This window comes from Phragmites australis, chromosome 4 (genome assembly GCF_958298935.1).
Source record: "Phragmites australis chromosome 4, lpPhrAust1.1, whole genome shotgun sequence".
Lineage (NCBI taxonomy): Eukaryota > Viridiplantae > Streptophyta > Magnoliopsida > Poales > Poaceae > Phragmites > Phragmites australis.
The window spans coordinates 48352080-48379494 of NC_084924.1; the positions used below are offsets into that span (position 1 = coordinate 48352080).

The following is a 27415-nucleotide window of genomic DNA, read 5'->3' on the forward strand; positions in this document are numbered from 1 at the left end:
CGGAGCAGGCCATCTCCTTTGAGCTGCTTCATGTGCGCATCAAGCTTGGAGCTCAAGTTGTTCAGGTCACTTCTCAGAAAAAGCCATCCATCCTTTATGGACCCTTCACTGCACTGAGAAGCAATGACCTGATGCTCCTCACGCTTGTTCAAGTCAGATGAACACGGTTACAAAGGTAAATTTTATAGGATTATTTATAAAAAAAATCTATATCGTCTTTCTCCTGATTTAACAGTTGACATGTGTAGAAGAGAGAAAAATAAAGACAGTATTATGTTAGAAGAGAATATCTTTTAAAAAAAAAATCTAATTTTATAAAATTTACTTCACACGGCCCTGGAATCCGTTTGGCGAAGCCCTTGATTCCGTATACGAAGCGAGGGCGCTCCTCGACCTCGAGCGGCGTGCATGAGACGTCGTGCCTGGTGGCGGATGGCTATATGGATTCGGCCGCGATGGAGCTGTACGCAACCGCCGCGGGGTTTCCTCGACCTCGAGCAATGTGCAGATGCCGTCGTCCTCAACCTCTGATCTATCGAGGGAGACACCATAGTGCTACTGGGACGCGTTCGTCTCGGCTCGTGCTTCAGGAAAGTTACGCTCGCTCAGACAGATTGCTCAGCTCGTGCTTCCGAAGCTCGCTCGCTCAGCTAGTGCACCGACTCGCTTGGATCCGCTTTGAGATGGATGTAAACGGACACGTGGCGTGAGGAGCCTCGTGCTGCACTGCTCCCTATAATTTTTTCCCACTAGAGTAGGTGGCGATTTACTTGGTGTGCTTCACTTGACTTGACTTTACTTGCGTAGCACATCATGATCACCGTCCAGAAATTATATCGGTAGCTGTTGGGCGCTCATCATTTATCACGACACTTGTGCATGATGGCGCAGCAATCCAGTGTGTAGAGATCTGTACCCTTGGACACCATGCATCACCGTTTCATTTTCGTCTCCGTCATCTTCAGCCATGATTTCTTTCTCAAGCCAAGACGGTAGGATGCACTGCACACGCCACCTGCACGAACAAAGTAACAAGGGCCATCGGTCTTGATTCGTGGACGCTGCACGAACTGATGCTAGCTAAGCTTGCCCAAACTTTGCCTTCACCCGTATGGTATGTCGAAAATTGTCGATAGTGCACGGTAATGTATTTTGATCCGTATGGTGCAGCGTGTGATCTCACTCACGTGCCTCCAAAGAGTAGATCATAGGAGTATGTCGTGTCCAGCTACAAATGTTTAGCGAGGACGCGAAGAGCTTCATCTTTTGATGCGTGGCTCCGCTGAAACCGCAGCAACGCACCAAAGGTGACGAGTCCACGGCTCCTCGTCCTCTTCCACCTCTTCATCCTTTTCAGTGTCATTCTTTTTTATAAAGTAAGTTTTGTAAAACTTTATCTAAAAAGATTTATTTAAATCTCTTTTATATTATATATCTCGTGATCTAATAATTAAATTAAAAATAAAAAAATAAATATATATCATCACAGATTTTTTTTTTATAGAACAGAGTTCTCTCTTCGCGGTGTCGTCTTCTCACTTCCTTCCCACCCAAAGCTTTCCTCCTCCCCGACTCAAAAACCTCTCTCGTCTCCAACGCCCCTTCGCCTCTCGCACCGATCACCTCCCCCGCGCGGAGCCAACCAGCTCGCCGCCTTCCCCTTCCGGCGGTGGTTTCTTCTAAGTTTCGCGACTCAGCTGTCGCTCATCGGGCACCGGAGGCCGTCGCGGTGGGCCTCGAGCACCGGCAAGTTGGCGGGGTCCCTTTTTCATTCGCGCGAGGTGCGTAACCGCTCTCATCTCGTTCTCTAATCACAGTAGAAAGGTCGAGAAGGTTCTAAACTTCTCTAGTTAGTTCGGTTCCTCTTCCGTGCTGTGTTGTGAGGAACCGGCGAAATCCTCCTTTTGATCGTTGGCTTACAGAAGAAGACCTCGGTGTGCTCCGCGAGAGATGGGCTCAGAGTTTGTAGAATACGCGCGATTCTGCACACTATTTTACGGTCCGTTCTGCGCAATGAGACTGGGGCGAGGCCCTAAATTTCCACACACAAAAAAAGGCGCGATTCTGCTCGTAGGCTGGGGCTTGCACTTTGGGGGTGGGCCGCAGTGTTCTGCGAGGAGAGGCCACTTCAGTTCTCTACTTGCAGTTCGTTGTTCTAGAAGTTGTAGCAACCTAGTAGTGCTTTTTTGTTTTTTTTGGCAGGTGCTATGTACAATTACTTTATTGTCCTCTCATGTTCCCAGGTTCTTAAGCACTGCATGCGCGACCAAAAGCTCTTCGCTGGAATTTTGGGAATTCCAGGCATGGGCTAGCTCCAGCGCGTTTTCCAGGTGGTTGGTTGATCTGCCCGGCTTAATTCCTCTCATTTGCTAAGTTGTTGTGCCGAGTGTAGCAAGGTACTGCTTACATCTCTCTGTCTTCTACAAGCTCCTAGTGCGTTCTGGAGCCGTCTCAGTGCTCAATTCACCTCAGTTTGTGTGGCCAGATTTGGAGTGACCAGAGGTGATCGTCATGACGTCCTTGTCAAGAACGCTATCTCGGGGAGGGCCGATGCAGCAGCCAGGTCCTCGCCGCATCCTGAGGACGCAGACTGCTGTGAACCTTGGCGAGCCCATCTTTGACAGTGAGGTGGTGCCATCATCGCTTGTTGATATTGCGCCCATCCTCCGTGTCGCCAATGAGGTTGAGACGGCCAATCCCCGGGTCGCATACCTTTGTAAGATATTCCTCTCTGTTCCTCCCATGTTCTGAGACAGAGATTGTACAAACGTAAACATCTTTGGTGCCTAATTATGGCATAGGACGCCAATATTACTTATATCCCTCCTCTGGGGCTATCATGAGCATTTTTTAGAAAAAAATTGTTTTGAGGATGGGAGAGGCTTCAATACATACATAACATGAGAAGACACCAAGCAGTGAAAAATACAGGCAAATAATGTCTCCTCGGTCATCTTACAATCGTTGTTAAACCCGATACTTGTTAACATAAAAGTGTATTTTCGAAAATAAAAACATAAAAAAACATGGTTAAAAATGTTATCCTGCTCCATATTGTGTTCAATCATATTAATGTGTATATCTGCAATAATGGATAGGCCGTTTCTATGCATTCGAAAAGGCTCACAGATTAGATCCGACTTCAAGCGGTCGCGGTGTCCGACAATTCAAGACAGCTCTTTTACAACGGCTTGAAAGGGTATGAGTTTGAAAGAGTATTTCTAGGTAGCGTTTGTTTGCATCTATGTTGTTTATTCTGTAATTGTCTGACATATGTACTGCCAAGTTGCCTCTGCATACTTCTATCCTTCAGTCTGCCTTTCAATTCTGCATGCTTAAATGCTTCATTGCCCTCCAAAACTGTTATGTTTCAACATTTGTCATATATTCCGTGTAGGATTCTCTCACATGCTAATAATGTCACCATATACATGATCTTGTAAGTGAATACTGCATTGTGTTGACATATAGTTATGAGATCCCTTTTCATCAAAACATTTGGAAGGCTTTAAGGTGACAACAATGTCTGCTTTGAGTTTAAAAACCAACCATTTATGTGATGTTGAGCCCCACCGTATAGAAAAGAGAAACAATGAACATCTTATGTAAATATACATTTGATTATCTGTTGATTATGTGTTCTGTTAGGAGAATGAGCCCACTTTGGCAGGAAGGGCACTGAAGAGTGATGCAAGAGAAATACAGACCTTCTATCATCACTACTACAAGAAATATATTCAAGCTCTTCAGAATGCTTCTGACCAATTTGATCGGTACATTTTCTTTTATTTTCATATTCTCCTAGTTCATCAATGTTGTTGCTTGTTGGATTTGATCCTGCGAGAGGTGGGTTGTAAGAACACACGCGAGCACACTGGACACATGGGTTTTGTCGCTGCTACCAGCTTCTGATGTATTTAGAAAGCATCTAAATCATACTACAACAGGGGGGTCAGTCCATTATGTAGGGTAGCAACCGTCACACCGCTGCCACAGTAACCAACATACTGTTGCTACAGTATCGATACACTGTTGCAAGCTGACACAAGGATTATACTAACATTACTCCCCCAAAGCCTTGTGTCACCAGCGAGGTCGCTATCGCTGTAGCCTACCAGCCATCCCTACTATGCTTTCCTGTAGCTTTAGCCGTAGTTGATCGTCCCGATAAAATAGCGCATGATCCTCTTCACGGCCGCCATATGCTCCTGAGTTGGCCGCTCCATGAAGCGGCTCACGAACCCGACGCTGAAGGTGAGATCCGGCCGTGTGTGGATGAGGTAGCAGAGGCTTCTGACTAGCCTCCTGTACTCTGTCGCGTCCACTTCTGCCGTTGTGCTCTTGTGGCTAAGCTTGAGCCGTTTCTCCATTGGGGTGTGAGCAGGATTGCAGTCTCTCATCCCCCGCCATCTCTAGGATTTGAGCGGCATATTGTGCTTGGCATAGCGTGATGCTACCGTCGCTGCTCTGTTGGACCTTGATCCCAAGGTAGGAGAGCAAACCGAGGTCGCTCATCCTAAAATGAGTCTTCATCTCCGTCTTGAATCAATCGATCTCCCCCTTTGCTAATCCCGTGATGATTAGATCATCCACGTAAACCCCAATGAGCAACAGCGTGTTGCCTGGCCGCGCTGGTATGTCGCATGTTCGCATGTTCGTTTGCGCTCTGCTCGAAGCCGAGAGCCCTCAAAGTGCATTCGTGCGGGGCTTGTCGTAGGTTGTAGAGCACATTTTGAAGTTGTATGACCTTGTGCTCTTCTCCAGCGACGACGAACCCCGGCAGCTGTGCAACATACACTTCTGCCTCCAATTCACCGTTGAGAAAGGCTGATTTCACATCCATGTGATGTACTGCCCATTCCTCTTGGGCAGCTAGCGCTAGCAGCGGGCGCACGGACTCCCCTTGATCGCCACCATCGTGTCACTCTTCGCAGCTAGGAGCGTCAGCCTCATATAGCGGCTGGTATCGTCCACCATCAGCAGGAAGAACCGATGTCCACTTGGTATCGCTGGTGTGATGGGACCGCAAAGATCTCCGTAGACGAGGTCAAGACGTTCTTTCGCTCGATACTTGGCCTGTGTCGGGAACGGAGCTCGGTGGTGCTTGGTGGTGATGCACGTGTCGCACAATTGCTCGACGTGTTCTAGCTACGGCAAGCCTCGCACCATCTCATGGCGCACCAGCCGCCGGAGTGCGTCAAAGCTTATGTGGCCGTAGCGCGCATGCCACCATCAGGCGTTATCATTGTGGCGCGCCGCGAGACAGATGGGATGGGCAACGTCGAGGTGTTGGATGTACACCCGGTTGCGCCTGCGATGAACTTTTACGAGGAGGCAGCGCTGGCGGTCCTAGATCCGCAAGATGCTGTCCTCGATCAGCACCTTGGAGCCACCCTAGTCCAGCTAGCCCATGCTGATGATGTTGTTCTTCAGTCGTGGGATGAAGTAGACGTTGGAGAGCGCCTTGTGCTCTCCGTTCTTCTTGACGAAGAGGATGGTGCCACAGTCGCGGATGTCGACCATCGAGCCATCTCCGAAACGGACGGAGTCCACCACACCTCGATTGAGCTTCGCGAAGACATCGTGGCGACCTGTCATGTGGTTGGTGGCGCTGGTGTCGAAGTACCAACCCTCCAGGTGGTCACCGTCGTTGCTGACACCAAGGTGGACTTGCACGCGTGGCTCGTCGAGGTGGACGTGGCTTGGCGGTGGCTCCTGTGCATCACTGAGAGCTCACACCTGCGCCATCAGGTGCGTAGGCTCATTTCTTCCTTCTCGCCTTGGGCCAAATAAGCCTGCTTCTTTTTGGGCGATCTACAGTGCTTGACCTAGTGGCCGCAATTGCAGCACTTGTCGTGGGAGAGATCGCGTGCAGCCTCCTTGCTATCGGAGTTGCCACCTCCCCCTTTCTTTCGCAGTGCGCGCGCAGGATGACAGGCATTGCCGCTGCCCGAGGTCCATTCGCCCTACTTCCGCTCCTTCATGCGTGCGGGCCATTGCTCCTCGGTGAGGAGGAGCTTTCCGCCGCCGACAGGGGATTCTTCTGGATCGAGACGATCTTCCACCGCCTTTGTCCTCCCAATTACTTCCTCCAGTGTGAGCGTTGAAAGATCGAGAAGAGTCTCAATGTATAGAACAATCTGCGAAAATCTCTTGGGGACTACTCGTAGATATTTTTCTACCACATTCTGTTCTTCCATCATTTTTCCGAGCGTGGCGAGGTTGGTGACGAGTCCGGAGAGTCGCATCGTGAAATCGTCGATCGTCTCCTCGTCACGGAACGAAAATGCCTCGAATTCCTTTCGTAGTTATTGTGCAGAGGCATTGCGGGAGCGATTTTCGCCGACACGCATCGATTTGTTGGCGTCCCATGTCCGCTTGGTGCTTGTTTTGATAGGGAGCGTGCTGATCATCTCCTGGGGCACGACGCGGAGGATGGTCTCCAGCGCCATGCGGTCTTTCTGGAAATCCGCATGGCAAACTCCACTATGTCCTAGAGGCCGTGAGCCTGCAGCATGACCTTCATGAGCAAGCTCCAGTTGGCGTAGTTGCTCCGTGTGAGGATCGGGTACGATACGCCGCCAACCTCCTAGGCCACACGCTAGATGACCACATCGCGTCCACCGACGTCTTGATGTCACAATCGTCGTGGCGGCGGGAGCTGTGGCGGTTGAAGTGCCTCTAGGGACTCAAAGCCAGATCACTCGTAGGAGTCGACATTGTTGGGATCGATCAACCCTGGCTTTACTACCAATTGTTGGATTTGATCCTGCGAGAGGTGGGTTGTAAGAACACACACTGAACACAGGAGTTTTGTCGCTGCTAACATCTTCTAATGTATTTAGAAAGCATCTAAATCATACTACAACAGGGGCCCATTATATAGGCACAACAACCGTCCTACCGTTGCTACAGTAACCAACATACTGTTGGTACAGTAACGACATACTGTTGCTGCAGTACCGACATGCTGTTGCAAACCGACACAAGGATTATACTAACATTGCTGAGAGATTGATTTCATTCATGCAGTGCCCAACTTACCAAAGCCTACCAGACTGCTGCCGTTCTATTCGAAGTTTTAAAAGCAGTTACTCAACAACATGCTGTTGAAGTAGACCACGAGGTATGCCCTATCAAGTTATTTACTTTTGCTGTTTCTGTGCTCCAGTAATAATTCATATTGATATTGCACCTATACAAGTGGTAGTCATTACATATTTTGTATGCCTTTAGATCTTGGAAGCTGCTGATAAGGTTAAAGAGAAGACAAAGATCTATCTCCCTTTCAACATTCTCCCTCTTGATCCAGACAGTGGCAATCAGGCTGTCATGAAATTTCCTGAGGTTTCTTTTCCCTACCCCTTCCCTTTTATTGAAGCAATCCTATTGACTTAATGATGTCCAAATGAAGTACTTTTTAATGTTTTGTCAACCTCTAAGATCCAAGCTGCTGCTTCTGCTCTTCGGAATACTAGAGGTCTTCCATGGTCGAAAAATTATGAGCATAAAGTTAACGAGGACCTCTTGGATTGGCTTCAAGCTATGTTTGGCTTTCAGGAAAGACAATCTACATTTATTTTAGTTATTGTATAACTTATTGATGATTTATATTGTTTACGCTGGCTTTTAATGGATTCATTTTCTGTCTTTTGATGTTTTATCAACTTCTTGACATGCAGACAGATAATGTTTCGAATCAGAGGGAGCATTTGATTTTACTTCTTGCTAACATACATATACGAAGAAATCCGAAGACTGATCAACAATCTAAGGTTTCCTTCTGTAAATATCCAACACCTAGGTTGAACTGATTTAAAATTTCTTACTTTTTCTCTCTTATGTTCCACAACATTTATCTTACTTTTGTTCTTGTTGATGTTCCTTTTTATTTTCTGTGAAGTCTACCGTTTCAGTTTTCACAATTCTTGTTGCAGTTGGATGACAATGCGCTGAATGATGTGATGAAAAAATTGTTTAAGAACTACAAGAAGTGGTGCAAATATCTTGGTCGCAAGAGCAGCCTTTGGTGACTATCTTAAGAACTTTTTTGCCATCATACTGTTCATTTGCACTTGCACTGCTTTGGTTGTTGATTTTTTTTTTTTTTGTGTGTGTGGGAACAGTAGGGGAGGACCCTACTGGAGTATATTATATTCTATTATACAAATATATAAAATGCAACAAAAAAATCAGTAAAAAGGGCTTACAGTGTCCAAGGTTGCAAAGATACAAACAGTCTTGTCCAACATAGTAGGAAAGAAAAGAATAAGAAAGCTGATGAACAGACCCTGGATATGAGATTAACCTTTCCTAAGCTCAATGTTAAAAGGAGGATTTTCTCCATCTATATGCTGTTGGGACTTTATAAAAAAAATGCAATAATTCCTTGAAGCCAAATGTACAATGCGCAAGGCTAAACAATTCGCTGAAACATGTTTTTTTTCTTGTCACTGTCGCCTGATTCTAACCCATGCAATATGCAAAGGTATTTAGTGGCAGATCTCATTTTGTGTATTTACTTATTACATGGCTTTCACAAATCTATATTTGGGAGATAGACTCTTTTTTATGTTACTGTACCTCTGCTTCATGGACCAAATCTCCATAACTAAGCAAAGAATGCAAAATTTTTACGGAAATAATATAAATACCTGATAAATAACAATTCATACACCAAAAGTTAGCACAAAAATACAATGTACTTTTGTGTTTGTTTTCCTGTATGGATTGATGAAGAGTGGACGGATAATGGAAAATTTCTTCTATAAATAGGAAGCTTAAGATTAAGATGCTCTGGAATGTGGTCCACATTTTGGGCCATCTATACAAATCAACACCAAAAAGTACATTTTTGGGCCATATATACAAATCAACACCAATTAAGTGTTGTTGAACCTTAACTGTTTTTGTCTCTCATGATCTTACTGTTAGTTGATTAAAAAATAGGAAAAATTAGCCTTGGAAATCTATAATGAACCAAATACCAAATACCGAAGCTGAAGAACCAAAGTAGTCCTTTTGTACAAAAAGAAGGATGAAAAGCTGCTGTAATACATTTTCTCATGCCTTCTCGTTGTTTATTATTTGTTGTGTCTTAATTGATAACAGGTTGCCAACAATTCAGCAGGAGATGCAACAACGAAAGTTACTGTATATAGGCCTGTACCTTCTCATTTGGGGCGAAGCTGCAAACCTGCGATTTATGCCGGAATGCATTTGCTACATATATCATCATGTATGATTTGAACAAATAATAACTTTCTGTATCTTAAAACCAATTTTCTTTTATTAATACAATAAGTATGTTAGAATCAATAAAGCATGTGGCTTAGCATTTGTTATGCTGATATGAAGGACAGTACCTAAAAATGCATAGTTTACTTACGAGCAGCATCAATTAGATAAGTTCCTTCATGTAAGTAAGATGATAAATATGGCCATTTGATATTAGCTAGTTTTTAGAACTTTGGCACAATCTACAATTTAACTCTATGATCTGTTTTGTGAAGGTATGATGGATCCTACAGAGTTTTGTTTGAAACCTTAGTATTTTGTCCATGGAATGCTCGCAGAGTTCAATAGTCACATTAAGAAAGACTACAATCCTTTTTCTTAAGAAAAATGTAATTAGCTGCGCATTTGTTTTTTTCAAGTGTGCCCACAACAAGTGTTTTACTTGGACTTCGATAGCGTAGCAAGGATGGTGCTAAAAATTCTAGTTATTTTCATAGATGGCATTTGAAATGTATGGTATGCTAGCCGGAAATGTGAGTGCCTTGACGGGTGAATATGTGAAGCCAGCCTATGGCGGTGAGAAAGAAGCCTTTCTGAGAAAAGTTGTTACTCCCATTTACAATACCATAGCAAAGGTAGTGTGCTCTTAACTGTCATTTGATTACCTCACTTGTGCTCTATGCTTCTTCCTGTACTAAATTTTAGTACTTTATTACAACTCTTCAGGAAGCTGAAAGGAGCAAAAGAGAAAAAGGGAATCATTCTGAGTGGAGAAACTACGACGATCTTAATGAATACTTCTGGTATTAGTTCTTCTTAGATTTATTCGCCTGCTATCTAGATTTTATATACGTTAAATTGCAGGTCTGCTGACTGCTTTCGGCTGGGTTGGCCTATGCGAACCGATGCTGACTTCTTTTATCAACCTTTAAATTTAACTGGTGAAAGAAATGAAGTAAGCTGGCTTATATGTTTCTATTTTAGCATATATCTTTATGTTATGCCTATATATTTGGTTGGGCTAGCAACAGCTAACTTAAAAGGCTATTTACAGAGCACAAGAACTGGCAAACAGAAAGGAAAGGTCAACTTTGTCGAGCTACGTTCATTTTGGCACATATTCAGGAGTTTTGATAGACTATGGAGCTTCTTTATTCTAGCTCTTCAGGTACTTGTATTGTTCATGTTTTTCTGCAATCATTTCCTGTATTATTTTGAACTTTTGAATAGTTAAGTTTATTATACTAAGAAATGCTCTACCGGAAGACACTTGAACATCCTTCGCTGTAGGCTAGATAGCTAAACTACTATTTTCAACTTTTCAAATCTACATTTCTGATCTTTTTATCGTAGGTTATGATAATTCTTGCTTGGAATGGAGGCTCATTATCCAATATTTTCGATCCTGTGGTATTCAAGAAGATTTTGAGTATCTTTATCACTTCTTCTATACTAAATCTCGGACAAGGTATGAAAACTTGGTACTGCCCATGTACAGTGTCTTTATGTTCGCTAATTATATTATTTTGAAAACCTTTTTGGAGCTCGCATTCCATTTTGCTTAATCAGGTATACTTTCCCGACTTTTTTCTATGAGTACTGGCATATATTGTGTGCCTCGACGTGTCCATACGTGTAGGAATCAAATAAAAGCTTGCATTGGCTGATGAGCATTATGCCATGCCATATTACATAAAAAAACCCATCGTTACTGGTTCTCATATCCAAGTACCTGTAGCATCCTATGTAATTTGATTGCCCGAAATCTCACATGATTGCTCTAGTGATATCGCATCTATACGTTGCATAACTATCAAATTTCTCATAATAACTTGAATTTACAAAACTGTGGCTCAAAAGCCAACAAAACGGATATATAAGATAAAAGATTTAGAGGGCTTTTATAGTACACCTAAATGAGTGTATACCGTCCATTTCTTCATCCGGTGGCTTAGATTGGCCCAATGATACTCTATCGCTCATCAGTATCATGAGTATCATTAAAGAGTATTATGGGTATCATAAGGGTAGGATTGGAAAAAAAACTATGATAAACTTGTAAATTATATATTTAATTAAGGGAGATCAAAATGTTAGTTTATTCTTCGGATAAGCTTTCACTTATTTTGTTCATTTCATTTATTAGGGTTTCCACCCAACGTCGGTCGGTCGATGATGGGTGGCGAAAGTCCGAAGTCCGGTCAGTTAATGACGTAATTACCTCTAAGGGTATCAAGATAATTACAATAATACCTACTAAAATGGACGGTTGGATCACAACAATGATACTCTCCATCATCTAGTATCATAGTGTACTGTAAAGGTTCTCAAGATTTAAATATCTAGCGGGTATGCCTCATGTTCACCCACAGGCAACTGATTGAAAGTTGAATCCTGAAAAACCCAACGTCGTGCTTTCCAAAACTTTGGTACTAAGATTATAACTTCATTATCTGAATTCCACATAATTAAGCAATGTTGAATTCTTTCGTACTCCACAAAACTTTAGTGTTTAGCAAAACCTAACATATATAATCAAAGTAAAACTTATAGATCTGGTTATTTTGTATAAATGCGAGTTTTGACAGTTTATCAAAGACATAATATATTAGAACTAAAACGATATTTACAAGTCATTTATTTTGTTTATCTCAGCCTTTCGTCACTTTGTCACCCCAATAAATAGCATTGTAGAAATAAGACATGAAGATGAAGATTCGCTATAAAAAATACAACTTTTTAGTTGCCCAAGCTCGTAATGTAGTAATATGATCTTTCAATGAGCATAAAGCTGTTATACCATCCCTTCATAATTATCACATGGTTTCTCCAGACTCAGCTCTGATTGAATATTTCTCGTTGGTATTTACAGCTACACTTGATATAATATTTAATTGGAAGGCCAGGAGAACAATGGAATTTCCAGTTAAGCTGAGATATGTTCTGAAGTTCACATTCGCAGCCCTGTGGGTGGTATTACTGCCAGTGACATATGCATACACCTGGGAGAATCCAACTGGAATTATTAGAGCTATCAAAAACTGGTTTGGGAATGGTCGAAATCACCCGTCACTCTTTATCCTTTCAGTAGTCCTATATTTGTCACCCAGTATGCTTGCTTCTATTCTTTTTCTTCTGCCATTTCTACGCCGGAAACTTGAAAGTTCAGACTACAAGCTCGTGAGGTTGATCATGTGGTGGTCTCAGGTGAACTTAAATTCTAGTAATTTGCACTACCTATCCCTCAATTTCTGAGTTATCGTTTCTCTTTAGTTTACCAAGTTATATATTATCTTGTCCCTAAATGTTGTGTACATCCGTGCAGCCTCGTCTCTTTGTTGGCAGGGGAATGCATGAAAGTGCTTTCTCACTTTTCATGTAAGAATATACATGCTTTGTGTGTGCGTTCGCATGAATGAAAGTGATTTAGTCGATACTGTTTTAATTGGAACGATGCATATCAGTTGATTATCTTTTAATTTAACACAATGTTCCTGTTTTCTGTTTTCAGGTACACCATGTTCTGGATTGCTCTTTTTTTGACAAAGTTTGCATTTAGCTACTATGTAGAGGTAGTTCTGTACAAATTATTATGCTACCATGGCTTATCTCAATAATTGTCAATGTGGCAAAGTCACTACCACATATTTGGTAGCCACACATATGAGTGCAGTCGAATCAAAGCAATTTGCAGTCATTTCACATCTATTATTACTGGCCATTTTTGGAAGATTCACGTAACGAGCACAGTGAAGTTTACTTTCATATTCTTAAGGAGAAACGTGATATATGTGCCTTTAAAACTGAACATTTTCTATATTATTAATATACAAAACAATTACATATTTACATGGCACCAACAGATGGGGTAAATCGCCCATGTTGCTTGTGTGACAGAAATTTGGTCATGTTTAAGATAGCATATAGCAGAAGTCTGGTGTGATTTAGCAAGTGCAACATACTTGGCTAAGATTTCTGTTTTAAAAAAATATGGAGCTACACAATTATTAAATCTTAAAGTAAACACCTAAATTATAAAAGCCAATATTCTCCCCGTTACCACATATGTCATTCGAGCATCTCGCATTAGAGAAGTCATGAGATGACAAGACCATAGAGGCCTCATTAAATGGCTTGATTAGAGTAATTACACCTGTCTCCACATGTATATGTGCTTGCCCATACACATGCATGAACTACCAATAAATACATGTTGGCCAATTCCATGTTTGCAGCCAGTAGTAAATGGTATCTGTAGTGTAAGTTAGGTTTGAGAAGTAAGAATATAAATAACTGTTGCTTACTTTTTTTTTTTGAGGGGATTTGCTTACTATTTCAAATAAATGTGCTTTAGGATTAATTATAGCTCCAACTTAATCTTATGCTTGTTCCTATAGATCAAGCCTCTTGTTGACCCCACCAAGGATATCATGAACTCCCCTATACATACTTTCCGGTGGCATGAGTTTTTCCCAAGAGGTATGTATGTTTTGCAAACAATATTTGTTGCTCATTTATTTGTACCAATCCCAAATTGTATTGTGCAGAAAAGAGCAACATTGGTGTTGTTATTGCACTTTGGGCCCCAATCATTCTGGTAGGACCTTTTCCTTTACCTTTTTGAAGAATTTAAATGCTTGTTATAACCTTGCTTATTGTTTTATCCCTATAGTAGGAAGCTTAACTTGTTTGTCTCCAGACAGGTAAATGTGCATTTGTGCGGTGTATGAGGACTACAATGATTTTGTGCACTTTTGTTTGCTTTCCAGGTCTATTTCATGGACACACAAATTTGGTACACAATCTTCTCCACTCTGCTTGGTGGAATTTATGGTGCCTTCCAACGACTTGGAGAGGTATTTTTATTGTTGAGTTATCTCTATTTATAAATCATTCAGACAGATTTGGTTCTCAGTGATGGTTTTCTGCTTTTATTTGTGGTATGGTTGATCTTTTCTTCCAGCCATTCTCTTGCCAATGCTAGAAAGTTACAACAATTTATTTTGTTTGAACGGAAATTTGTTTCATTTATGGTTGTTAGCTACTGGCGAAACAGAGGGAAGCCTTTTGATTAGAATCTTGGAATAATTGGTGTAGTAAATTGTTCTGGCTGTACCTGTGAATAATCTTGATTAAGCATTTCTTTCTGTTGATCCAATTAGCTCTGGTAGATGGAAAATGCACAATAAGTTCAGGAGTCTGGAGTAGCTCAAAAAGATATCTAGAAAGTACAGATGAAACTGAATTAGATGTATGATTACGTGACCATTGTCTGTGAGTTCCATATGAATAATTTCGGTTATGCAAAGAAATTTTCACATTTACATTTTATTTTCTGGATGAGATAGATTCACACACTGGGAATGTGGTGGTCTTGCTTTTTTCAATACCTTTATCCTTTAATGCATGTCTAATTTTTGTTGAAACATCTGATGCAAAACTGACCTTTCATTTTCTGTATGAGACAGATTCGTACACTGGGGATGTTGCGATCTCGCTTTGATTCAATACCGTTAGCCTTTCATGCATGTCTAATTCCTGTTGAAACATCTGATGCCAAACGGAAGAAAGGTCTAAAGTCTTATTTACACAGTCGTTTCAAGCAGGTGCCCTTCTGTACTCTTTGAACACATTTTTGCTACATTGCTATACAAATGGCTTGATTTGCTAATTTTGTGGGATGTTTTTGTTATTGATACTACATTTTAGATGGAACATGCGGACAAGGAGAAGATAGCAGCAAGGTTTGCACAGATGTGGAATGAAATTGTCACTAGCTTTCGAGAGGAAGACCTTATAGACAACAGGTGGTTGGATTATATGGATAATTATTAGTTTCCAGTTGGATTTGTGTTTTCTGCCCTTAAGTTAATGCCCACATTTTTGACATAGGGAGAAGGAGCTGCTACTTGTTCCATATGTGGCTGATCAGGCCCTTGGTGTCATGCAGTGGCCTCCTTTTTTACTTGCCAGCAAGGTTCTTGTCTGTTTTTATTTTATTTTGATGGCTCTATTTCCTTTATATTTTAGCATGGTAGAAGCAATGTTGATTCACGTTTGATTTGTTAGTTAAAAAGAGGTGACTTGTTTTGAACAATGTGAATGTCAGATCCCCATAGCAGTTGACATGGCTAAAGATAGCAACGGCAAAGACCGTGATCTGAAAAAGAGGCTTGATAATGATTATTATTTTTCTTGCGCAATAGAGGAATGCTATGCATCATTTAAGAACATCATCAATGATCTTGTACAGGGCGAACCAGAGAAAAGGTCTCTCCTAGATTTCATCCATTAAACTCTGTAGAAATAATTTTCTGATCCATGGTGTACCTGATGCTGTTTTATTTATGCTTCTTTCAGGGTCATAAATAAGATATTTGTGGAAGTTGAAAAGTACATCGCCGTGGACAAAGTTATTGCAGATTTGAACATGCGTGCCCTGCCAGATCTCTACAACAAGGTTGTTGAGTTGGTAAAATACTTGGTATGTATAACAAATGTACTTTTTTTTTTACAAAAACCTAGTTTCGATCTACTTTTTTTGAGTCTACTTTTGTTGAGTCAGTATTCTAATTAGCAGTGCTCCCTTTTTTCCCCCTGAATTTGAACTGCGCTTGGCCTGCCTTATTCCAGTAATCAACTAGCACACCTCATGAATCAGGCTGGCGTTGGTTTTTGGAATACTAGTCATAGCACTGTAGTGGTAGTGCTGATGATATATGCTTGTACTTGACACCTTGGGTTTTTACAACAAGTCAACAACGCATACTATTGCCACATAGCCAGGATCAGCATGCTGTTTACATGCGTTGAAAAAAAAGAAGCTTAACCTTTACCTAATATTAGACCTGCAATGCATACATTAAGGAAGCATTCAAACCTTTCCTTGCTTGCCTATTACTGCTGATGATCGGTAAGCTCGTATTATATTTTTGGACATCTACCGTTATTTGCTTGCTGTATATTAAAATGCAATTGGATGCAGTTTACCTACGTGTTTGTTTACTAGATTCTAGTGGTTTAACTCATCTTAATCTTCCTTTTCTATTATATCAGAAGGAGAACGATGAGAAAGACAGGAGTGCTGTAATAAAGATTTTTCAAGATATGCTGGAGGTTGTAACCAGAGATATATTTGAGGACCAACATAGGTACAAGTATCGTTTTAATCTTGTACAAATATTACTGGCTAGATTGTGTCAGAATAAATCTTGTGCGCATTTAAGATGTTTTTACTCCCTATTAATGCCACTAGGGCAATTAAGACCACATTAAGGCCACGATTAAGGTGTTTTTACTCCCTGTTAAATAAGAGTAATAGAGTAAAAAATGTTCTGGAGTTGCAGCACAATCACCGTGTGGTTCCAGTGTGTTCGCGTGTGTTCATCATATTTGATTCTAACAATTGACATCAAAGCCAATGTTCTCGGATCAAAGCATAACTGTGTCGGCTCCTATGGCCTATGGGTGCACATTCGTGGACTTCTCCACGGCGAGGCCACCGTCGTTCACCGACACCCCTTTCATGCCGACCATGGCACTGTGACAACAATGGCTGCGAGCTGGTTGTACAACGCGATGTAAAGGAGATGTCGGGCTCGGTGGTCTACCCCACACTCACCCAAACAAACTACACTGAGTGGGCGCTCGCGATGTGCGTGAACGTGCAGGCTAGGGATGTCAATCAGGTATGGTAGGTACGGGTAATGCTCACCCATACCCGTACCTGCCAGTTTTTGCCCCGCCCGCGGGTACTTGTCACCCACGGGCATACCCATTTACTTGCGGGGTGGTGGCACGGGGCGGCGGGGCGGGTAGCAACACACGATGGTGGGGCAGGGTGGTGGCGCGGGGCGATCGGCAGATGTGCTGGTGGCAGGGCGCCCGGGGGGGGGGGAGCAAATCTGCTTGGGGGAGAGCTAGGTAGTACGTAAGAGTATTTATGTGGTGTGGATGTGGAATATTAGGGTTTAGAGGAATAGGCACATCTCTTATAGTCTCATAGATTTATATGGGTAAACGGGTGTCACGGGTATGGGTATGTCTTACTCGTACTCGTACCCGTATACACGTCAGGTAGTATTTTTTGCCCAAGAACGTACCCACGAGCATGAAATGCTATCCATACCCGACCATATCAGGGTATTTACCCGTGGGTAAACGAGTAATCGAGTAAAATTGACATCCCTACTGCAGGCTCAAGGTCTTTGGGAGGCAATCGAACCCAGTGGCGATGACTACCACGATGACAAACTAGCGTTGTCTGCCATTCTCTGTGAATGCTCAGATGCTGCGAAGCAAGCTCAACAAGATCACGTTCAAAGATGGTGAGTCTGTCGATGACTTTGCCATGAGGATCACGAGCCTCGTCAACAACCTCCAAGTCACGGGGGATGAAGTCACTGATGTTAAGGTGGTGCAAAAATTTCTGCAGGTCATCCCGGAACGTCTCCAGCAAGTTGCCATCTCCATCGAGACCCTCGATCTGAGCATGCTCTCAATTGAGAAGGTCACTGGTTGGTTGCGTGCTGTGGAGTAGAGGTACAAGTTCGGCTCTTTAGGCAACAATGGTAGGCAGAAGCTACTCCTCAATGAGGATGAGTGGTTAGCTTGGATGAAGAAGCGCGTCGACGAGGGTGGAACCAGTAGCGCGACAATGGCGGGTTCCATTGTTGTCATGGCAACAACCGTGGGTGCAGTCATAGCAGCAGGCCACGAGACAGCAACGCCAACACGTCCGGCCTAGGTGGTGGGTAGGATCAGTGCTGGAACTACGGTAAATTCGAGCATTGGGCTAAAGACTGCATGAGCAGGACAAAGCGACAAGAGCAGGCCCATGTGGCCCAAGACGATGATCCCTCTTTGCTGATGATGAGGGCAAGCATCAAATCCGCCGCTGTCGCAAGCCAACACTCCACCGTTGCCGCCATGCTCCAACTCGCCCCTAACGCCGCTACACGACTCCTTCCAGATAAGTGAAGAGGTGTTCGTCCAGCTTGGTTAGGAGGACCGCAACTACAAACAATGGGTCCTCGACACCGAGGCCACCAACCATATGACGGGGTCCCAGGCGGCCTTCTCCGACCTGGATGACGGTGTCCCGGGCACCGTTAAGTTCAGCGACAACTCCGTCGTGTGGATCGAAGGGTGCATGACGGTGTTGTTCGCATGCAAAAACGGGGAGCACCACGCCTTCTCAGGGGTCTACTTTATCCCCAAGCTGACCACTAATATTGTCAGGATGGGGGCAGCTCGATGAAGCTAGCTTCCATGCGCTCATCAATGGCAGGTGTGCCTATCAGCACGTGGTGAGGAGAGCACCTGGTGGTGGCACACAAGATTCGGCCACCTCAACTTCCCGGCGCTGCAAAAACTGACTCGAGAAGGCATGTTGCATGGACTGTCGGTTGTCGTGCAAGTGAACAAGATTTGTGAAGGGTGCCTTGCCAACAAGCATCGTTAAACGCCATTCCTGGAGCACACTGACTACCACGCCGAACGCGTCCTTGAACTGGTGCACAGGGACATGTGCGGGCCAATATCTCCGGCGACCCCAGGCGGCAAGCGTTTCTTCCTACTTCTCGTCGACAACCACATCTATTTCATGTGGCTGGAGCTGCTTCCGTCCAAGGATCAAGCGCTGGCGACCATCAAGCGCTTCCAGGCTTCATTGGAGGCGGAGTCCAGGTGCAAGTTGCATGTCCTTTGTACGGATCGCGGAGGAGAATTTACTTCGGTTGACTTCGCCGAGCATTGCGCTGAACACGGAGTACAACGACAGCTCACAACGTCATATTCATCGTAGTAGAACACGTGTTGTGGAATGCTGCAAACAAGTGGTGGTAGCGATGGCACATAACATGCTTAAGGCGAAGGGCTTGCTAGGGATGTTCTGGGGATAGGTCATGATCACGGCTGTCTATGTCCTGAACAGGTTGTCAACCAAGAGCGCTGAGAGGATGACTCCATATGAGGCGTGATACGGGAAGAAGCCAGCAATGCATCATCTCTGCACATTCGGCTGCATCGTCCACATCGAGCTCACCATGCCACACCAGAAGAAACTCGAGGATCAGAGTAAGCCAATGATCTTCATTGGTTATGAGCCTAGATCAAAGGCATTCCACACCTACAAACCGCGTTCACGTGACGTGGGACGTGGTGTTCGACAAATTGATGCAGTGGGACTGGAGCCCAGAGGAGAAGCACTACGTGATCGGCGATGACCCTTTCATGGTTGAGTACACAACTGTGTACTAGCCGGACGCGGTAATGGAGAATAACGTGCGCGCGCCAGCAAGAGCATCATCGGCAACATCGGTGTCACCATCCACACCCGTCGGCCCTATCTCGGGGAACTAGAGCGTGACAATAGGTGGCGTGACATCACTCGCGAGCTCATTGGGTGTGGAATTCGCCTCTCTACCAAGCATCCATGAGGATCTTGATGCCGACCATAATGACACTTAGCTCCGTTTCCGCACAGTCGACAAACTCATCGGACCAACTACACCGCGGGGCTTCACGTCGCATGAGCTGGCCTCGGATAAGCTGCACGTGGTAAGCTCTGGCGAGCCTATTTTGTTTGCTGAAGTAGAACGTCACCAGAGCTAGAGAAAGGAAATGATTGAAGAGATGCAGTCAATTGAGGAGAACCGCACATGGAGCCTCACCGATCTCCCACTAGGGCAATGAGCAATCCACCTCAATTGGGTCTTCAAAGTCAAAAGGGATGAGCGCGATGCCATAGTGAAGCACAAGGCTCGGCTCATTGCAAAGTGGTACGTTCAATGCCATGGAGTCAACTACGAAGAAGTGTTTGCTCCGGTGGCATGCATGGACATTGTGCGCCTCCTCATCGCACTTACGGCGCATGAAGGGTGGGAGGTGCACCACATGGATGTCAAGTCTGCCTTCTTGAACGGCGAACTCCAGGAGGAAGTATATTTGGACCAACCGTCGGGATTCATCAGCGCCGGCAACGAGCACAAGGTACTCAGGCTTCACAAGGCACTTTATGGGCTAACATGCTCTTTTTGAGCGCATCCTATGGACAACTTCCATTTCAGACATTTGCCATATAAAGTTGCTGCTGTCAAGTTCTTTGCACTATTGAGTTACAAGGAGGGAATGCGTGCAATAGATTTCAACATGCACCTGAAAACTATCATATTAGCCTTTCGTTTTCGAGAGACATGAGTGGCATGATAATGAATCAGCCTTTTACTACTATATGCAATACTCTTGCCAAATATGACTTTTGTTTGGCTATGAGCTATTGTTCTAGAATCCTATGGTTTATGTTAAAAAGAGTGTTTTAGGAATATTGAATTATCCATGCATTTTATGATCCCTCTGAAGACACGCGCAAATGTGCAGGCAGTCAGAAAGATGAAAAAATAAATCTTGATGCCGATATGCTATCTCATGCTTTCTTCAGTCCTGACTTTCTACAACAACCACAGCCTTTATGTACCAAGCAAGTTAGGGTAGGCTTTTTTTCCTGACTTTCTGTAGTTGATTATTATTTCTTTCACAACATGACAGTATTTTGGAGTCAACTCATGGTGGTTCATATCGAAGGCCTGAAGACACAACAACATGGGATCAAGAGTATCAGTTATTTCAACCCTCTGGAGCTATCAGATTCCCCTTGCAAGTCACAGATGCTTGGCTAGAAAAGGTTATTAAGCAACACTTAAAATTTGCAACATCATGAATATGTGTTGACTTTTCTTTGCACCATTTCTTCATGGACAAGTGAGATACTTCTAAATGCTTGTTGCTAATATGATTTGTTTTTCGATCCAGATAAAAAGGCTGGAACTACTGCTTACTGTGAAAGAATCTGCTATGGATGTTCCTTCAAATCTAGAAGCCAGAAGGCGTCTTACCTTTTTTACCAACTCCTTATTTATGGATATGCCTGACGCACCCAAAGTCCGAAACATGCTTTCATTTTCGTAAGTCCTTGTGAATTACTCGATCATTATTTTTTTGAAGCTCCTTTTCATATTACTTCTGCAGCCCTCATATCCCAGTGTTCCTTGTGACACCTGTCTCTCAAACTCTTCTCCGGCTGCTACTTTGTTAATTCTAACCCCTTTCCTGCAGGCATTACTATTTTTGTTGAGTTGTGGTCAGTTTACAGATATACTTTAGTGCTATTGTAGGACCAAAAGTGGCGACTAGGGGGGGGGGAGTAAATAGACATTTTAACAATTTCTTGCAAAATAGGTGATATTCTCCTATTTTTAATCACCCAACGCATTTCAAACCTTAAGCGGAAGTAAAATATTCAGAAAGACAAAGCAAGATAGAGAGTTTCAAGGCAATATGACTCCACGGATGAAATATGAACTATAGTTTCCATTCAAAATCATTTCATATGTCTTTGTGCCCAAAAACTTGCAACTTTGAAAATGGACAAAACAACGACAAGATCACCGGGCAAATAAACTCTTCAAGATAATGGTATAGAGGCAATGGAATTCAAGACTCCATCACATATATATGTGTATGTAAATTCTATGCCTCTACCATCAAGAAAAACAACTTTTCAAGGTGTTGAAATTTCAGCTTAAAAAGAAAAATAAAAATCAACAACAAAACACTAAGAACTTGCAAACTTACTAAGGAACCAATAGAAGAAAATTAGAAGAAGAGGAAATCAAGCATATGCAAAAACTTAAACTTCATTAATCAAAGAGATCAGCTCTATTTTAAGCGAATTACAAAAATTAGTCCGGTGTTCACTCTCACCCAAATCGGACCTTCCGGTGAATGAATTTTCTTTGTCTCTGCACTGAAAAGCTCCGGTGCTCACATCTATCACATACCGGACTATCCGGTGAGGTCAAAAACCCTCACACCGGACTATCCGGTGAGGATAAGCTTTCTGCATCGAGATAACGATACAAACTCCAATTTTTTTCAAAATTAGTTAGACAAAATCAACATTGCAGTATATAACTATGCATATACTAACCAACAAAAACCACACAACGTCAATTTCTCATCACACAAGATAAATCAAGACACATCTCAACTTGTTTTCTCAGCTATATCTTCTAAAAGTTACAAAATAAAAGCATAATAGATGAGAAATGACCACAACAACATTTTTCCTTCGCACTTTTAAGTTTTTTTTTTTCACTCATCGGTTCTTTTCTCACCTGTCAAAAACTTGCTGTTAGTACCTACAAATGATGATATTTCTTTTCTACCTGCAGTGCCTTGACCCCTTATTTAAATGAACCTGTTCTTTTCTCTATAAAAGAGCTTGAGGAGGAAAATGAAGATGGAGTTTCCATGCTATTCTACCTACAAAAAATTTATCCAGGTTGAGGCACAACTCTTTGTCCTTTTCATGTAGCAAAGATGAAGTCTCTTCCGGAACATCTGCCATCTTTGTCTTTTTCATGTAGCAAAGATGAAGTGTCTTCTGGAACATCTGGTATTTACTTTGTCCTGTTATGCCTATGTGTAGATGAATGGAAGAACTTCCAGGAAAGGGTTGGTTGGGAGGAAGAACTTAAAGAGAGTGAAGACCTAACGGAGGAGCTTCGTCTATGGGCTTCATACAGAGGCCAAACACTTAGTCGAACAGGTTCTTATTTTTAACATTTATTTGTCGAACTCAAGTACTTCTATGACTCGTTTTTTCCTTGCAAATGAATGCTGTAACCTTTCAGTCTGTACCTGTTGATTCTTAATTTTAAATTATTTGATTGTTCTGAAACAGTGAGAGGCATGATGTACTACCGGAAAGCTTTGGTTCTTGAAGCATTTCTAGACATGGCCAAACATGAAGGTATACCATAGCAGTTTCCTTAGTGTATGAGTTCCTCCCTCCCACCACCCACGCCAACCTTATTATTATTATGCTACAGTGCTGGTTGATGCAATTAGCAGCTGGTTTTATGAGCATGGTTCTTGTTTGTTGTATTTACATATTTATTCTCGTTTTTCCACTCTCTTAAAAAAAAATATTCCCAACTCTGCAGATCTCATGGAAGGGTACAAAGCAGCTGAAGAATGGAAGATACAACAGAGGTCCTTGCTTGCCCAATGTGAAGCAGTGGCTGATATGAAGTTCACCTATGTTGTTTCATGCCAGCAATATGGAAATGACAAGCGTGCTGCTCTCTCTAATGCCCAAGATATATTGCAGCTAATGAGGACGTAAATGAGCTTCTAGCATTTACCTAAATACAACAGATTATACATATTAGTAAAATAGTCATTTTCTAGTTGTTTACCTGTAAACTAATTGTTAGGGTTACATTTCTCGCAGCCACTCTTCTCTCCGTGTAGCATATATTGATGAGGTGGAAGATAGAGTAGGAGAGAAGAAAATGGAGACAGCTTATTATTCTACTTTGGTAAAGGTTGCTCTAACTAAGGATTCTGAATCAGCAGATCCAGTACAAAATCTTGATCAGGTAATTTTATTTCTATTAGATCTGATAGTGGTACACAAATTTTGGTAAATCATGTTAGTTTAATGCACCAAAAAGAAATAACTTTTGTTAATAGAAGGGTCAAAGGAGAACAAAACATCCCCACGATTTCAACGTAAAATCTGTAATATTGGTCATCTAAAGATATTGTTATGTTTGCAAGGTTATCTATCGGATAAAACTTCCAGGCCCTGCAATGTTGGGAGAGGGAAAGCCTGAAAATCAAAATCATGCAATAATTTTCACCCGTGGTGAAGGCCTGCAGACCATAGATATGAACCAGGTGTTTCCCATCGTACCTATACTTCTTTTTTGTGAAGAAGTTGTATTTTCAATCTCATATTAACTTGTGCATGTTTTTTTAGAATTAACTTGTGCTTATGTTATTAATTTTGTAGGATAACTATATGGAAGAAGCTCTTAAAATGAGAAATTTGCTTCAAGAGTTCCTTACAGAACATGGAGTCCGGCGTCCATCTATACTTGGAGTTAGAGAGCACATTTTTACTGGCAGGTTGATTACTTGCACAATTGAGATTGATGATTCTATTCTTTGTGCAATCTTACACATCTTTTGTTTTCCATGATGCAGTGTATCTTCCCTTGCATGGTTTATGTCAAATCAGGAGCACAGTTTTGTGACTATTGGGCAGCGTCTGCTTGCAAACCCTCTAAAGTGAGAGCATTTCCTACTTGACTATTCCACAATAGTAAATGTTTGTTGTACATTAGAATGGATAGAAGAAAATTCTAGAGTGTTGCAGATAATGTTTTCAAGATCACAATCCTTGATGCACACCTCTCCAAGTCCTGATAGGATTAGAATACGAGTCACCTTTTTCAACACTTATATTGTGTAGTTTTTTCTGCAGTTGGAATATTATCTATGAAGTCTCGTAATCTTAAGTTCAAATCATGAATTTTTCTTTTTCGGACTGCATCTGAAGTTACTTTTGGCTTTATGATAGGGTCCGATTCCACTATGGGCATCCTGATGTATTTGATAGGCTTTTCCATCTAACAAGGGGTGGTGTCAGTAAGGCATCAAAGAGTATCAACTTAAGTGAAGATATTTTTGCAGGTTTGTTTTTTTTTCAAGATTCAATTCATGATATGCCTAAGATCGATTGCTCCATGACATATAGGGAGCAACTTTATATTTTAATTGTTGCAATGCCAATGGAACGTGTGCTCATTTCTTCCCAAAGCAACAGGGTACTCATGAACTAAGAACATTTGCAAGAGATTACATATCATGAGATAGTTATGAGTAATGCACAGTAATATTCCTTCACTATTTCAGGCTATAACTCAACTCTTCGTGGAGGCAATATAACCCACCATGAATATGTGCAAGTTGGTAAGGGAAGAGACGTCGGACTAAATCAGATCTCTAAGTTTGAGGCTAAAGTGGCAAATGGAAATGGTGAGCAGACTCTTAGCCGTGATATATACCGGCTTGGGCATCGCTTTGATTTTTTCAGGATGCTTTCGTGCTACTTCACTACCGTGGGGTTTTATTTCAGTACACTGGTATGATCAATTTGGGTTGATTCTAGTCCATTCAAAATATATATCAGTATGATTTAATATGGTTTTTTTAACACTTTTACTCTTTCTCAGCTGACAGTTGTTACAGTTTATGTATTTCTGTATGGGCGCCTTTATCTTGCTCTCAGTGGACTTGAAGAGCAGCTATCAACACGGCGAGGATTCATTCATAATCATCCCCTTCAGGTTGCTCTTGCGTCACAATCTCTTGTTCAGCTTGGTTTTCTGATGGCCCTGCCCATGATGATGGAAATTGGTCTTGAAAGAGGATTTGGTCAGGCACTAAGTGAATTTATCATGATGAACTTGCAATTGGCTGCTGTGTTTTTTACATTTTCTCTTGGCACTAAGACTCACTACTATGGACGAATGTTGCTCCATGGAGGTGCTCAGTACAGAGGTACTGGTAGGGCTTTTGTCGTCTTTCATGCTAAGTTCGCGGACAATTACAGGCTTTATTCTCGCAGCCACTTTGTTAAAGGGATCGAGCTGATGATTTTGCTTATCATATACCAACTATTTGGTCAATCTTATCGCTCAACCATCGCCTATATTTTTGTTACATTCTGCATGTGGTTCCTGGTGTTGACATGGCTATTTGCACCATTTCTATTCAACCCCTCGGGATTTGAGTGGGCGAAAATTGTTGATGATTGGTCTGATTGGAATAAATGGATCAGCAATCGTGGTGGGATTGGTGTGTCACCAGACAAGAGCTGGGAATCTTGGTGGGAAGTGGAGCAGGAACATCTGAAGTATTCAGGAACAATAGGACTCTTTGTTGAGATAATTTTGGCCTTGCGGTTTTTCCTATACCAGTATGGCCTTGTTTACCACTTACATATCACAGGCAACAAAAGTATATTGGTAAGCTTTTCATCTTTATTTTTCTTGTACTGTTTAAAGCTGAATTTTGATTGTGCCAGTGGTTGGATGGGTCTTTATAATTTTACAATGTTGTTTCTTCCAGGTATATTTGATTTCATGGCTTGTAATTTTGGTGGTTTTGCTTGTTATGAAGGTGAGCGAGAATGTCTAATTTGTGAAGAAAGCATGAATCGTACAATACAATGTTCCTTGCATGACAGCACTAGTTTTTAACATTGTCATATTTCTAGTGTCTGTTTGCTGCTGATCGCTTCTAAATTGCCTATACTCTTTGCAGACAGTGTCTGTCGGAAGGCGGAGATTCAGTGCGGATTTCCAGCTATTCTTCCGTCTGATTAAGTTTTTTATATTTGTTTCTTTCACTGCTATTTTGATTGTCTTGATAGTACTTCTTCATATGACCTTGCGAGATATATTTGTGTGCTTTCTGGCATTCTTGCCCACCGGATGGGGAATACTACTGGTGTGTCTTTCTCTTGCTTTCCTCTGTTTCATTTGCTTATTTGTTAAAATAGTATGCTTGCTTCTGCTTTACTGTGCGTGATTTGATTAATTACAGTTGTTTTATCGCTTTCAGATTGCACAAGCTTGCAGGCCTCTTGCTCGACGGGTAGGGTTATGGGGATCTGTTCGTGCCCTTGCACGGGCATATGAGATAATTATGGGGGTGCTTCTCTTTACACCAATTACTATTTTGGCATGGTTTCCCTTTGTTTCTGAGTTCCAGACGCGGATGCTGTTTAATCAAGCGTTCAGTAGAGGACTGCAAATTTCCCGGATTCTTGGTGGTCAGAAGAAGGAACGGGCCTCTCGTAACAAAGACTGATTTATCTTCAAGATTTAGTATTTCAGCATGCATAGGTTGTGAATATTTGTGACAGGGTATAGTGTATTCTTGTGATTACAATATCAGATCAAGGTGTCAAATATTGTTTTCTTATCTGTTAATTGTAGTATAAGAAAATGTAACTGGATAGTATATATCTGAAAATAGGCATGCCAAATTTTCTTGTGGAAAACCTGCAATTGTTTGTATGGACCTTTAGCATTGATCGGGTGTCAGGACATCAGTTCTTTGATATTGTAGTGGTGTTTTTTTTCTTTTGAAAATGTAGTTTTATTAACTCTCATGGTTATATTAATATGATATAACAGTAGAATTTAACCTTAGTCTCTGTATTACTAAGATATATATAACCATATATTAAGGAGTCATGAGATCTATAATAGGGAAAGATTAATAAGAATAAACATATCTTCGCTACTGAAGTTATTAT

The 27415-nt window shown here is 42.1% G+C and overlaps 1 protein-coding gene across 3 annotated transcripts; it reads left to right on the forward strand.

Moving 5' to 3' along the window:
- Positions 1 to 1522: 1522 nt before the first annotated feature.
- Positions 1523 to 27188, forward strand: LOC133917012 (callose synthase 3-like). Of its 3 annotated transcripts, XM_062360937.1 has the most exons (44): positions 1524 to 1781; positions 2244 to 2396; positions 2486 to 2716; positions 3099 to 3199; positions 3649 to 3773; positions 7033 to 7126; positions 7237 to 7347; positions 7444 to 7557; positions 7680 to 7775; positions 7938 to 8029; positions 9112 to 9238; positions 9735 to 9872; positions 9964 to 10040; positions 10102 to 10192; positions 10292 to 10405; positions 10591 to 10705; positions 12110 to 12444; positions 12563 to 12615; positions 12749 to 12809; positions 13635 to 13716; positions 13785 to 13834; positions 14007 to 14093; positions 14706 to 14843; positions 14947 to 15044; positions 15130 to 15214; positions 15347 to 15507; positions 15598 to 15721; positions 16294 to 16388; positions 20785 to 20920; positions 21049 to 21200; positions 22470 to 22579; positions 22727 to 22846; positions 22982 to 23050; positions 23244 to 23421; positions 23534 to 23681; positions 23863 to 23982; positions 24098 to 24213; positions 24292 to 24375; positions 24668 to 24780; positions 25003 to 25232; positions 25323 to 26117; positions 26221 to 26271; positions 26416 to 26601; positions 26716 to 27188. In XM_062360937.1, exons 3-44 carry the CDS (start codon positions 2512 to 2514, stop codon positions 26962 to 26964), a joined length of 5826 nt encoding a protein of 1941 aa, XP_062216921.1. In that variant the 5' UTR covers positions 1524 to 1781; positions 2244 to 2396; positions 2486 to 2511; the 3' UTR covers positions 26965 to 27188. The 3 variants fall into 3 exon arrangements, with proteins under 3 accessions (XP_062216919.1, XP_062216922.1, XP_062216921.1); XM_062360935.1 differs by having other exon boundaries at positions 1523 to 1781; positions 10102 to 10405; XM_062360938.1 differs by lacking the exons at positions 20785 to 20920; positions 21049 to 21200 and having other exon boundaries at positions 1523 to 1781; positions 10102 to 10405.
- The last annotated feature ends 227 nt before the right edge of the window (positions 27189 to 27415 follow it).

What these genes read in the sequence shown, in the direction of transcription:
- LOC133917012 (XM_062360935.1), top strand. Translation starts at nt 2,512, where the DNA reads ATGACGTCCTTGTCAAGAACGCTATCTCGGGGAGGGCCGATGCAGCAG. An exon ending in CATTTAGCTACTATGTAGAG is followed by an intron (nt 12,810 to 13,634) that starts GTAGTTCTGTAC and finishes TTGTTCCTATAG; the next exon opens with ATCAAGCCTCTTGTTGACCC. An exon ending in ATATTTGAGGACCAACATAG is followed by an intron (nt 16,389 to 20,784) that starts GTACAAGTATCG and finishes ACAACATGACAG; the next exon opens with TATTTTGGAGTCAACTCATG.